At 14.8% G+C, this 16,801-nt stretch overlaps 1 protein-coding gene across 5 annotated transcripts in view; it reads right to left on the bottom strand.

Annotated features, from left to right (window-relative positions):
• LOC727173 (pancreatic triacylglycerol lipase) overlaps nucleotides 1-16,801 on the bottom strand; it is a 100,092-nt gene that overhangs the window by 43,560 nt on the left and 39,731 nt on the right. Inside the window, exon 1 of one of the 5 annotated variants that reach the window (XM_026442688.1) lies at nucleotides 5,017-5,238. The exons of 3 other annotated variants lie outside the window; for them this stretch is intronic. In XM_026442688.1, the coding sequence (XP_026298473.1) occupies nucleotides 5,017-5,018 (2 nt within the window). In that variant the 5' untranslated portion in view covers nucleotides 5,019-5,238. Of the gene's footprint in view, nucleotides 1-5,012; nucleotides 5,239-16,801 lie in introns of those variants that run through there. One more of the 5 variants, XM_026442685.1, reaches the window with a different exon arrangement.

The raw sequence follows: 16,801 nt of genomic DNA, 5'->3' as shown, positions 1-16,801 counted from the left end.
ATTCTGTTATCTTTTATAATGTTGCTGATATATTTAATATATTTTAATAATCTTATAATTCATATTTTTAAGTATTATTAATTCAACTTGAAATATTTTTTAATACAAATATATAAATATAACTTTATTTATATATATAAAAAATATGTTATATCTGGCATATTTACTTCATATTTACTTGAATACTTTGAAAATATATTAATATATTTCGGAAAAAACTCAAACATATTTAATATTTTAAAAATCTTTATTGCAATTATAATACTATAATGTAAAATATATAGATTTTAATTTTAAAAATTAATCTTGATCTTTGCAAATTTATTTAGAGACAAATTAAATAAATGATATAATAATCTTTATTTTCGTTAATATCATATAATTTCTTTCTAAAGCATTTTTTTATATCTTTTTTTATCTTCTATATTTTTCAAGATTTTTAATAGAATCCCGAGAAATTAAAAATTTTTAAAAACTTATTATAATTAAATTTTTGTATTAAATTTTTTTAAGAAATATGCTGATAAAAAAAATGAAATGTTCATAATTGTAATTTATTATATACATATATATTGGATTATAAATAATATATATATGTATATATATACATAATATATACATATACATATACATATATATATATATATATATATATATACATAATATATACACATATATATATACATAATATATACACACACACACATATATATATATATATATATATATATATATATACATAATATATACATATACATATATATATATAATATACATAATAATATATATATATATATACATAATATGTACATATACATATATATATATATATATATATATATATATGTGTATATATTATGTATATATATATATATATATATATATATATATATATATATATATATATTATTTATAATCCAATATATATGTATATATATAATATATACATATACATATATATATATATATATACATATATATACATAATATATACACACACATATATATATATATATATACATAATATATACACATATATATATATATACATAATATATACACATATATATATATATACATAATATATACACATATATATATATATATATTAAAAAATATAATTTTTTATTTCGTTTGCATAATTTCCAAAGTTTGATTCGGATTGGAATAATATTATAATGAAATTAAAATGCTAAATAATGAGTAAATTCTTTTTATTACAAATATAGATGCATTTTATTCTCTTATATATAGGAATAAAATGTAGATTATATAAAAAGATATAGAATTATTTTTCATTTAAATTTCAAATATATTTTTATTACTTTTACCATTTTACCATCTATTTCAATTCAATTACATATTTATGTATTTGATTATACATTCATATATGGTTAATTATTGAAAATTCGTAGTATGATTATTCTTATGTGAATATTATATATAAATAATATATATATATTATTTAAAATATATAAATATATGTATGTATATATATTTAAATAAATATAATATATTAATTAACTATGTATAAATAAAAAATAAAGAATACAATAAACAATTTGAATGTGTTTTTAAAATTTTTATTTTACATTTTGTTCTTAAAAATTCTCCTTATCTTTTTTTGCTTAGAGATAAATAATTATTATTAATTATATTATTCATTTATAATTATATTAATCTTTCATTTGAATGAAATAAAATAAATAATAAAAAATTGTTGAATCTTTCTCTGTCATTCATATTTCAGTTTTCATTCATTTTTATCTAAAATTGGATCCAGAAGATATATACATATATATGTATATTATATATTATATGTATATTAGAAAAAAATTATTTTTTTTTGGAATACTTTCATAAATATAGCAAAAATCGATATTTTGTATGCATTTATTTTTTAAATCTAATATGATAGATAATTTTTATAATTAGATGAATCAAACACATAAAAATATATAAGAAATATTTTTATTTATAAAGAAAAAAAATTCATTTATCTATATTTTCGTATCATCATTATATTTTATTTATTTTTCACAAAAATAATTCAAATTTGTAAAAAAAAAATATATTAACTACCGTTGATTTTCATTTGTAATATTAAACAAAAGATATTTTATATAAATGCCTATATAATTTATTATTATATATTATTATTCTTTGACACATATAATTTTGATTAATCTAATTAGAATCAATTGATCAAAATCCTATATTTCTTATTTATATTTTTTTAAACATTTTGATGGTTTCAATTGTAATTTTAAATATTTTATAATTAGTTGATGAATAAGATTATATGAATTAAATTGAACAACAAATTTAATAAATTTATAGATTTAAATAAATTAATAAATTAATAAATTTAATGAGTTTATAGAAGCGCTTAAATATTTGTGGAAGAATATAAGAGAAATATTATAAATTATAAAAAAGATAATCATAAATATAAAAATTTAATTAATAAAAAAAATTAATAACAAAGAAATTAAAATTTTTGTTCATTTTTTGTACAATTATTTATTAATATTTTTACAAAATATAAAAATGTGTGATTCAATCATTCAATAATACAATTTTAAAATTGAATAATAAAAGTATTGCAATAGTATTATATTGTTCCTCATAATCCTTTTATATAAATAAATTTTTTAATTTTTCTTATTCGGAAATTAGATTTTTATAGAAATAATATTTTTATTTCTTAAGATAACATGATCATAAATCAGTTTTGTTATCCTTAAAATTTTTCATTTTAAACAAATCTTTGATATTCGATATCTATATGACCTCAAGTCGTTAGTATAGTTGGGCATCTATGTATATTCCTCACTTTCTCCAGTCACATATAGTTTATATGTTCCATAAATTTTCCTCAAGCTAAATAAATTCAAATATCTAGAAATTAGTAATATATTTTCCTATTATTTTTTTAATGGCAAATTAATTATGATTTGTGACTTTACACATATATAAAATTGTTTATTTATTGCTTTAATAATATTGAACAAAGAAATGTCAGATGACATATATTATATATATATACTTTTATATATATTACTCTTATATAATATTTATTTATAATAATGTATTATTAAATATAGTTTATTTGCTATATTTTTATTTCATTATATAAGTTTTCAATAAATAATATTAACTATAATAACATAATATAATATTAAGTATAAAAAAATATAAAAATTATTAAAATTATTAAATATTTTTATTTATATTAATTCATAAACTATTTATTATGTGATGTAACTATTAAACAAAATTTATTTATATAGTTTATTAAATTTTAAAGTTATAAATTCATTATATTATAATTTATTAAATTTTTAAATTAATAATGTAATTTTATTTTTTTTATTTTTACAAACACACACACACAAATATTTGATTTCATAAATATTTATGCAAAAACCTCCCTATTTGATAAATGACATGAATATTTCAATAAATTTTCTTCTTTAAAGCTTTCTAATTACATTTTCTATCGCATACTACCGAATATTAATATAGAAAGATCTATATAACAAATTACAAACGTATTTCAATGATTGTGGAAATTTTCTTGTATGATCTAAAATTTAAAAAAAAAATTCAATTAATGAAAATCTTGGCCATTTTAATAATCCTACTTATGTTTTTCGAAATCTTCTACAATATTCTGATAAAATTTAATGTAATTCATTTTTTTTTAAATATTAATAATAATTATTTAAAATATAATTCTAATATTTACAAATTTAAGTATCGTGAAATATTGTATATATTTATGTATATAAAATATTTCTTCTTTTAATAATGTTTATTATTATAATAGTATAATAATATATAACTAATAGTTATATATAATATATATAATATATATAATATAATATATATAATATATATAATATATATATATATAATATAATATAATATAATATAATATAATATAATATAATATAATATAATATAATATAATATAATATAATATAATATAATATAATATAATATAATATAATATAATATAATATAATATAATATAATATAATATAATATAATATAATATAATATAATATAATATAATATAATATAATATAATATAATATAATATAATATAATATAATATAATATAATATAATATAATATAATATAATATAATATAATATAATATAATATAATATAATATAATATAATATAATATAATATATAATATAATATAAATAAGTATATATATAGTATATTATATATGATATAAATAAGTATATATATAGTATATTATAAATAGTTATTAATAAAATATAATCAAATAATATGAATAAAATTATATAAATTATATATAAATAAAGATGCAATTATATATAAAAAAATTTATTATTAAATTATTAAATATTCTATAATATTAAATAATTTATAATTTAAATAATAATAAATTATATACATGCATAAAAAATATAAAAGCAAATAATAAATATTATATAAATGTATAAATATTGTAAATGTTAATAAGAAAAAAGATTGTTTCTAAATGATTATAATTATAAACATAATTGATTAAAAAAGAAAACTTTCTATAAAAAGTACTTTTTTAGCACAAAATAAAATAATAAATATTTATTTATTTGCTTTTTATTTGTTTCAAATTATAAATTTAAATCATTATAAAACTAATAGTAATTAATTTGTTAATTATTAAAGTACAAATATTATATTTTTATTTCTTAAAAATATATATATTCTTAAGTTATTTTTAATTTATATAATATAATTTATATAATATCATATATAAAATCATATATCATACATGCAAATTATAAAATACTATTTTCTATATCTCTATATGCATATTATATGTACATTTGATACATTTCTGTATTTTAAATTTTTCATAATATATAAATATCTGAAATATATCAATATTTAATAAATTTAAATCAATATAATATTTAAAGTAAATAAAAGAAAAGTATTGTTTGTATTTGAGAATGCAAAAAAAAAAATGAAAATCATTGACATACCTACATATTTGTGCAAATATAAAGAAAGGAATGATTATGGCCTAGATTCGACGTCCTTCCCTCTGGCAATGCTGTACCACTTCCGATATCGATGCCTCTCTCTTCTCTTCCGAATCGAGAAGTTGCTTTTTTTCTACTCTTTTTGCTTGCTTCAGAGAGGCTTTTCTCTTTCTTGTTTCTTTTGAGGACAAAGAATGCGCAGGCGCGAAAAGAAAGTCGTCTAAACGGTGCGCGCAGCGAAAGTAGTACGACGCAATGCAACAGGACAGATATATCAATTTATTGGATATGATTGTGCGGAAAGTTATTTTTATTAAACTTGTTCTTACATATATAAATTTTCGTATTAATATTGTTTTATTGTTGTACACAAAAAGATTATATAAAGATTTTATTGTTTACAATATGAAAAAATAAAAATCGTTAATGATTGTAAATTTATTAAGAATTTTGTTAGATAATATTTATTTATATCATATAATAGATCTTATAGAAAAAAAAATGTAAAAAAACATGATTATATTTAAGACTCAAATTAGATAAAAGATTTATTGAAATGTTTATTGTAAATATAACATTCATAATTTAAAATCTAATGTATAAGTAAATATCATTTAAATATATGAAAAGATTAATTATATTATATAATATAATAATAAATTATAATGTCATGTTTATATTATCATATTATTTTCATATTTTATATCATAAGCGATTTTATATTATAATATTTACATATATATATATATGATCTTCTTGTACTTACAATAAAATAAAAAAAATTCAAAGATAGTACAATAACCAAATAATAATATAAATAATTATGAATATTTCTTAACTAATTTTTATATTTTAAAGAAAAAAATTAGATTCTAAAGAAAATATTAATAATATTTTCTTATATTTTTCAAATATTTTATTAATAATTAAAATTAATATCTATAGATATTGAAGTATTATTGTCTTATAAATATTTTGATTCAATAATTGCTCAAAAAATTTAATTTTGATTTCTAAAATTTAATTTTTTTATATATAAGTTTTTAATAAATTGTATTATGCTTTTTTCAGAATAATAAATAATAATTTCATGATAAATAATAATAATAATAATAATTAATTATATCATAATAATTTATCATATAGAAGTACATAAGATTTTGGTAATAATTGGATCATATCAAATTAAATTAACTTTGAATTATTATATTATATTTATTTAATATATTATATTATATTATATTTATAGTTATTTATAATTAATATTTAAAAAATTTAAAACAATTAAAATTTTTTAGTTTAAATTAAAAGTTAAATTAAATTTAATCTAATAAATCTAAAGATTTTGAAGAAATAACGTAATTATATTTTAAAATTAATGAAATTTTTTTAATTTTTATAATTCGAAATAATTTGATTGATCTTTATATATTTGCTGATCTTTATACATTTATCATTGATTATATAAAAACAAAAAATTATTCAAAGATTTAAGTATGAAATTAAATAATTCTAAAAATTTAAAAAATTTATTATTATATATTCTAATTATTTCTTTTATTATTTCATTTTTTAATTTTTTATATATATAATATATATAACATAATCATTTAATGTACTTTAAAATTAAAAATTTTAATTAATTTAATTAAAATTAAAAAATATTTTATTACAAGTGAAATTCAGAAAAAAATTTTTATTACTATATTATTTATATATATGAGATAATATTATATTATTATTTTAAACTTTAAGAAAAAGAAAGAATATAATTATATATTTTCCTTTTTTTTTCTTAATTATTATCTGACTGCAATTTCTAATCTTTTACTATAGAGAATTTTTTATAATTATTATGATATATTTAGAAAAATTATATTTTAATTCGCAATTATTGATATCGATATTATATTTCTTAAAACAAAATAAGAAATTTCCTTCAAAAATACTTCATTTTGTATTTTTATTTTATATATTTCATATATTTAGTATATAATATGAATATTAAATAATTTTAAGAAACGATTTCAATTATTTAGTAATTATAAATATTGCGAAGTATTTCAATAATATGATTTTTTGATAATTAACAAAGGAAAAAAAATTAAATTTTTTTTACAATGAATGAAGAAAATTTTATAATTCTATGTTTGAATTTTTTTATTATACAGAAAATATTCTCATTTTTTAATGGAAATTTTAAATATTCATGAATTGATTAAATAAATATATATTTTATTATATAAAAGAAATTTATTACAATATCTTTATAATAAATACCGAAAATTATATTAATAATTTTATTTGTATTTTATTTGTATTATTCTATCTTTGTAATAATTATTAATATAAATTATATATATATTTAATCTCATAATTAATATTGAAAAAAGTATTATATTTAATAAATATTTATTTTTTGATAGCTTAAACTAATAATAATCAAATTAACAATTGTATTATATAATTTATTATTATTAGATACAAAATCAATTATATCACATTTATATCTTTTTATAATAAAATTTATTTTTTTTTTTTACGTTAATTTCACTATTTACATACATTTATTTTTGAAATTATAAAATTTATGTATTTATTTATCAATTCCATTGAAATATGTCTAATTTTATTATTCAAAACAAATTATTATAATTAAATTTATTATAATATAAAAAAAAATCTACTAATTTGTCTATTATTTCTAATTCATAAAAGTTATTGCATTATTATGAACAATTTTATATATTATAATATTATTTTTCGATCATAATTTTTTAAGTATAATGTTTTTAATATGTGCATTTTTTTTTTTGCTGAGAACATTTTTGTTACTTGTAAATAAGAATTTAGTAATGTATTAGCTTCAATTTGTTCTTGGAATTATGTTGTATAATAATAAAATTGATTTATTACAAAATTCATTATTAATAAATTTATAATATAACAAATTCTATTTTAAAATGATCAAAAGCGAAGTTTATGTGCTAATTAAGTTTATCATTGAATTTACAAAGTTCTAAAATTCTGTGTGTTCTAGGTTATAAAGTTTAAGAAGTTTTAAGTTAAAGAAAGATTATAAGATATTAAGTTTTATTGTTCAAAGAATTAAAAAGTTTAATTTGAACAAATTTAAAAAGTTCTGAATTTGAACAAATTCTGATTCTTTTTTAATTCTACCAAAACACTTATACTCTTTAATATCATTTTTCTTATAATACATCATGGGTTAACTCCTTAATTAGCGATCTCCAATTAAGGAAAATCCTATTAATTAAACTGAAGGGTTACACTACCTATAAATTTCGCTATTCCCAGGAAATTAATCTGTGAGTTTTTGTAATAATTCTTCTCAAATAGGATAATGCTGATTGTTCAAATTGATATGGCTGGAAAATATCGTTTCAAGTCCTAAGATCATCTTATATATGAAGTTTTTAAATATGAAAATAACACGGTTTTTCAACTATATCAATTTCAATTAACTATTTAAAATATATTTTTTATTATCTTTTTATTTTTTATTTTTTCGTGAAAGAAAAGAAAAAATAAAAGAAAAGAAAAGAAAAAATTCCAAGAATTATAATTTAACTATATCCAATATAAATTAGTTTATATCAATTACTTTGTTTAGTTACCAGCATTAATTATAGTGGAAACATAACGGCGCGTGGTATTAGAAATGAAATGTTTCTACGTCTTTGCAAACATTGTTTAAGATTTGTTGATAATTAAGGTTAAAATTGTTTTATAATATTTTGTATTTGTAATTATTGTAAGAAAAAAGAATATTATTTTATTGATTTATATTTTTTTATACATTATATTTAAATTTAAATTAAATAAAATGATAATATATCTGAAGGAATACTTTATATTTTAAAACATAGAATTACACATAGAATAAGTTATTTTTCATATATTTTGTATATTCTGTATGTATTTCTATGACTATATGTGTTAACAATTATTTTGTATGATGTATATTTTTGTATTGAAAAAATTTCTAGAAGAAAAATATTAACTACTACAATCCGGACAAAATAATAGCATATTTACAATATATATATCATTGTTCAGTTATAATTGAACTGCTGAATGAAGCCAAGAAGTTAGCATTTCAATATTATTTAGTATTGAAATAAATAGAAAATTTAAATAATGAATCATGAAAAACAATTAAATCAAAATGAAATAGATTTATCATTAAGATACGAAAACTATTCTATTGCAAAACTTGCAAAATTAGTGAATAGAAGCTGTAAAATAATGACTAATTTGTTAAAAAATCCTAATCAATGAAAAAAAAAAGAGTAGGAAATGTGCAGTAATTTGTGAAAAGCCATTTTACTAATTATTTGTAATTGTAAAAGTACTCAAAAAAAAAAAGCTTAGCAAATTGTTGCAGAAATTAATGTTACAACTAATATTCGAAATATTAGATATAATTTAAAATAAAATAAAACTTCAATGATTAAACTTCGGAGATTAAAACAATAATCTTCTTATTAACAAAATATAAAGAGTATTATTTTATAATTTGTTTGTGAACATGTTCAATGAAAGAAAAATAGTGAAAAAATATTATCTTTTCAGATGAAACAAAATTTTATTTAGATGAACTTAGATGAGTAGAATTATTATTTTTACGATTTGACAAAAAAAAATTTTTAAAATGTCGCCAAACGAGAAGAGGAATTATAATGATCTGGGCAGCTATTGAATTTCACGAAAGAAATAAATTTTAATATATATCGTATGGACAGTAAAAAGTATGTATCATTGATTGATAGTCAATTAAACAAATATGCCATGCGGATTGCGAGGCAGAATTATATTTTTCAACAAGATAATGCCATAATTCATAAGACAAATAACATAAACAAATAAAAAGATATTTTTCAAATCAAATATCTCTTTTTGAATGGCCAGGACGATTTGAATATAATTGAAAATGTTTAATCAGAGCTTGAAAAATAAATATATGCAGCAGAAAAACAATTTCAGACCGTCAATGATTTGAAATTCTGCATTTTGAAAGAATGGAATACAATTCCACAAAAATATAAAAAAATGTATAAATCATTGTCATGGAAAATGATAAATGTTATTGAAAATAAAAAATATAAATAAAAACGGACTGACAAAGTATTAAAAGTAATATATTTTTTGTTTTTACATATCTTTTTGCTATAAATAAATAAGATATGTTATCTCTTTTTCTTTTGTTTTGTCTTTAATAATATACATATAATGCATATCTTTATTAAAAAAAATGATATAAATATAAGTTATAAGTCTACTAGAAAATAAATGTATTATATATTATATATACTTAATAAATGTATTATATTTTATATATACTTATGTAGTTAATACAATAATATATTGCATTTATTCTGCATTATTATTTGCAATTAAAATATACAAATATATAATTACATCTAGTGTATTTTTTATCATGCAATATACATATATACATTTATATATATATATATATATATATATATATATATATATATAAATATACATATATATATATATATATATATATATATATATATATATATATATATAAATATACATATATACATTTATATATATATATATATATATATATATATATATATATATATACATACATATATATATACATACATATATATATATACATACATATATATATACATACATATATATATATACATACATATATATACATACATACATATATAGACATCATTTTTTAAAATAGTTAATGTTATTATTGGATGATAAAAATTAATCTAAAATAAAGTATAAATATTTTCTTACAATGAAATAAGTAACTAAATATTTTTTATTTTATATTTTATTTTATTTTATATTTTATTTTTTTATTTTTAGTTTTTATTTTGTAAATGATTTAATCATATCTTTTAATTAATTAAAAAGAAAAGTGATTTCATTTTTATAATTGAGAAATATTTAAATAAAATAAAAAAAGATGTATCTCAATGAAAGAATACATATAGTCTTTTTTTATAACTTTTTATTATAGAAAAATTAATGTTTTTTAAATATTAATGTAATCAAAGTATGAATTTACTAATTTGCTTTTTTGAAAATTTTTAAAATATCATAAAAATTATATTCTTTTTTTACATAATAAAAATAATAAATAAATAATTTCATTTATTATCATTTAATTATATATGTTTAAAAAATTTATTATTTTAAAATATATTACGATAATAATGTAAAAACATATAAGTTAGAATTTTTTTAAATAAAATAATGACAACCAATTTTTTAAAATCGCTTGATATTTTAGTAAATTAATTTTTAGTTATTACGAATTTATATTATAAATTTAAGTAATAGATTTGAAATCCAAAAATTCTTTCATACAACTCTATTAAATTGAAACATACGATTTGCCATTTGAAATCCATTTAGTTAAACATTAATTTATTATTTATTTTGATTAATTGTCTACTATTAAAAAATAATTTTTAATTCTTTAGCAAATTTCAATTATAATTTTTCTATTAGATTCAAAAATAAGTGAGAATAACATAAGATTAAATATATTTTATTTTCATTTTTTTGAAGATTTTTATTATATTGTACTTTATATTGTATTGTATTTTCTGATTATTAATTTTAGCTAAGTTAAAATTATTTTATATTATTTATATGAAATAAATATATAAAATCTATTATCTATAATGAATTATCATTTTATGATCACTTCTTTTCGTGATAGTCAATATAAAATATAAATTACTTTAAAAATATTCAAATTTTCAGATATTTCAGGAAATGAATAAGTATTTTTCATTTAATATCAATTGAGCTTGAATTTTTTATTTAAAAAAAAAATATTCTTTTCTCGATTTATGATAGTAATTTGATTCATTTTAAATGTTTAAATTTTTTAATACATTAAATGAAACTAAGAAAAAAATAATGAAAGTAATTATCTGGTATAATAATATATAATATGATATTAATTATAAAATATTAAAATAATTTATAATATATAACATTAAAGATAATTTTTTTTATATTATAATAATATAAAATAATTCAATGCCTACATATAAAAAATTCAATGAAATTCAATTCAAATATGAATATTGATTATTTTTTCATTATCAATTGATTAATTATATATATAATAATTAATATATATGATAAATAATTAATATACATGAATAATTATTTTACTTTTATTAAAAATGAAACATAATTATTTACGTATATTATTCTATTTATATTTATATAACAGAAATAATTTAAATAAGAAATGTTCGATTTATTTCTTTGAAAATATTATAGACAATATTCTACACAAATACAATAAATAATGTTTTTTTTAAATAAAATTTTATTACTTAAGTAGATTGTAATAATGTTAAAAATACTGAGATATTAACGAAGATCAAAATTAATTTGGTAATTAAATTTTAATTAAAATATAAATAATTATATTATTTTATTTATTACATAAATAAATATAAATAAATATAATAACATATGATAAGATAATAACTAAAATAATATGAAAAGTTATGTCATAATAATTATTTAATCATTTTTATTTTTATTTAATTGATTAATTATTTTATTTGAAAATAAATTAAATAATAATTATCCAAATACTAATATTATTAATACTATTTATATATATATATATTTATAATTATATTATATATATATTTATAATTATATTATTTTATAATTGTAATTAGAGAGATTAAAATGAATCAGTTAATTAATACATATTAAAAAAAGAGAAATACAATAATTTCATACATTTTTATACTTATAATTAAATGATAAAAATATAATGTTATAATGTTTAAAGTAAATGTAAAACATTTATATATATATATATATATATATATTTAAAATATTTAAAATAATTTATGAGAATTTTTTTAAAATAGCATAATTTATTGATAGTTTTTTAGTTTATGCTATTTTAAAAAAATTCTCATAAATTATTTTAAATATTTTTTAATAGCATATGTAATTAATATTAAAACATAAAAAAAACAATTGAAATTCTTAGTGGTATAATTCAATGTTTTGTGATTGAATTGATATTTATAATTTTAAAACCAATGAAAATACTCATACACACAATAGATTTCTCGTTTTTCTTCAATTGAAGTAAACAAATATCAAATTAAGTTCAAATTCAATTATTGACTTTCGAATTATATTCCACATTTTTTTATGATTTTTAGAATTTATATTTTTATCCATATAATATGTATAAACGTAATTGTATAAAAATAATTACTCATAATTTATTCAAATATAACAAATTTTAATAATTATAATATCATTTATGTAATTCTTAAAAATATAAAATTACAAGAAGATAGTTTATTAAATTTATAATTTATAATTTATTAAATGAGTATTTTATTATATTTGATACTATAATATTTTTAAAAATATAATAATTACGTTTTTTGCAAATTTCAAAATTTTTTTATTAAAAAGTGACAATTATATATTTTGTTTTTCTTTTTTTTTTCAATTTATTATAATACATTTATTTACATAAATTTTAATGATTGCATTATACTATTAATATTAATTAAATGTTAAAAATATACAAAATTAAAATTATTCAAAAATATGGAACATTTGGAAAATGAATTTTAAATATTAAAACGATGAAAAAAAATTTATATACACATATATCTAATAAAATTTAATTAACGAGTTATAAGCATTTTAAGTTTGTATTAGATAAAGTGAAACAGTGAAAGAACGAAAACGCTCAGCTGGCGTCATAGTATCGTATTGCAATGTCGCTTGCATAGCGGAGTCTCTCAATGAAAATAAATATTTACTGATATTCACTGATATTCTTTTACATACAAATGATTATTTTTTTAATTTTAATATAATATATAATTTACGTATTATGTAATTTCTTATTTAAGAAATTTTAGTTCGAATAAGTTTCAATAAATTCCAGAATATTGATACTATACAACATTTTATTTAAATCCATAGTTTCATAACCAAATCGTTGTATGATACTCAACTTGCCTATTTATCAAAATCAGTAAAAGTAAATCAAAACTTTCATTTCAGATTAATTCAGAAAAATTAAATGTTTTTCTATACATGAATTCTCACATGTAAATTCATTAATAATAATTGAATCAACTTGAATTCCATAGATCAACGCATCAGTTAAAAAATTTTTTATTTTATTTTAATTCAATTTTTTATGTTTTTTTAAATATAAGATTACTAAAAAAAAATAATAATTGTCGAAATTCAATATCTGTATTTTAATCATATCATATTAATACCACCAATAATAATTTTATAACCATTAAAAAAATTAATATTGTATTTTTCTTATTGTATTTATTGTATTTCCTGTTACCGATTATTTACTATTAACGATATTTTTATTCATATTAATTTCTTTAAATAAAATTATTTCGAAAATTGATTATTATTTATTATCATATAATTTGATTTTATATGAATATTATTTAATTTAAACTTTATTTTTAAATTAAATATATTCAAATACATATATATTATTTCATCAAATTGTAAACTTGACTCCGCGGTATAATAATATATTATTGAAAAGCATTGTTAACAATTTAACACTGATTATGGATATTAAAAAAGAGATTAGATAGAAAGAAAAAATAGTATTATTTCAAATCAAATGTTATGTTTATGTATATTAAATATAAGAATATGAAAATCTAGATTAACAATCTTTTTCATTACTAAGATAATATTACTTTGTTCTGGTTGATAACGTATATCATAAATAAATGTGTAAAAAAGAAATTAGTGAATTTATAGTATTCATTTGAACATAAAAAAAAAAAATTTGCAATATGTATGCATTTTTTATAAATATATGATATTAATAATATTGATTCATATCATTAATATGTGATATTCAGATCAACTATTATTTCTTTCTATATAAAAATAAAAAATATTGAATGCAAGTGAAATAAAGATAAAAATTTGTCAATGATATTATTCATTTTTTATTATTTATTTAGTTCATGTTTAATCATCTAAAATTTAAATTGATTCAAGTAAATTCATTAGTATTTCAGATCTTTTTTTGTATATGAAAATAATTAAAAAAATAATTTTACATATAAAATCACATTCAATCATTTTAATTCAAAATCTTATAAGATTATTTTGATTTGTTTTTAAGTACAGATTGAATATAATATAATTGATTGATGATTGTAAATATTATGAAATTTGTTATAATTTGTTAGATAATTTCTATTAAATAATAAATTATATAGATTTTATTTGATTCAATTCGCATAATTAAAAATGTTAAACATTCTTTTTTAAATGATATAAGAATGTTATAAATAGTGAATAGTTACATTACATGATATTTACGTATTGTATATTACAGAACACTGAAATTCAGAAGTAATCATTTGTATATAAAAGAATATCAATGTATCTTTTTCATTGAGGAATCTAATTATATCTAATTATACAATGCAATTATTAATAGTAATGGTAATGGTATTAATGCTCATCCATTCTTACTTTATCTAATGCAAACTTAAAATATTTATAATTCGTTAATTAAATCTTATTGGACATACATATATATATATAAATTAAAACATATTTTTTTTTCTTAACAATACAATGTATTGTTAAGAATGTGTATTGATAAAAAATTTATTATTTTAATTATAAATATATTATAAAATTTATTATGAATTTCTGATTATGCCTATAATTATGCAATATGTAAAAAAAAAGAAAAAATAGATTATGTTACTTATATTAGAATTGATTGTTAGTTATAAATAAAAATTTGAAATATTTTTTTTACTTATTTTGACTTTATTTTTATTTTATTTTTGGATAATATAATAGATTATAAAGATGATTTGAGAATTTTAAAGCATTTTTTATTCCATATTTCAAAAGCAGTTTTCTTTTCTTTTAAATAATTAAAATCTTTTCTTTTTTTTTCTTTGAGAAGTATATCTATCATCACATTCACTTAGTTATTCCTTCCACACATACACACACAATACAATTATTACACATTACAATTATTAACAAATTAATTATATACAATATTAATTTAAGTATACAATATTAATTTAAATATTTTTTAAGTTTTGATTATGAAAAAAGAATTATAAATGTTTATATAATTATTTATTTGTATCTGAAATAGAAAAATTTATAATTGTTTTGAGAAAAATATAGACACATATTAGTAAAATATAAATAAAATTATTATACTATGAAAAATATATAAATAAAAAATATAATCAAATAGGAAAAAATTTTTAAAGATAATTATTCCATAGATTATCAAGTAGAAATTAGAATTTCCTCAATGATTTCAGTATTTTTGAAATATTTGTAAAGATGTTCTAAAGAATTTTTCTCTATATATATTATCGTCGCTTAGTTTTCGAGATATTCTTAAAAAATTTTTATTAAATTTTTACTTAATAAATTAAATTTCTATTTTTCTAAATTATACTTTATTTTCATTTTTCTATTTCATTTATTTAATGACGATTTTAGATTCTATAATATATCTTATATTATATATCTTCATAATTTAATTTAAAGTAATAGTATTTAAAGTAAAATAATTTAAAGCAATTTTTAATTTAAAGCAGTAAAAGAAAAATTAATGAAAATTAGATTAAATTAAATAATTTTATATGTTTTTCATTATATAATTCATATTATTTTATAATTTTTTCTTATTTAATTAAAAATATATTATA

Source organism: Apis mellifera, linkage group LG9 (genome assembly GCF_003254395.2).
Source record: "Apis mellifera strain DH4 linkage group LG9, Amel_HAv3.1, whole genome shotgun sequence".
NCBI lineage: Eukaryota > Metazoa > Arthropoda > Insecta > Hymenoptera > Apidae > Apis > Apis mellifera.
Note: the sequence above shows the minus strand (reverse complement) of the source record. Positions and strands in the feature narration are given on the sequence as shown.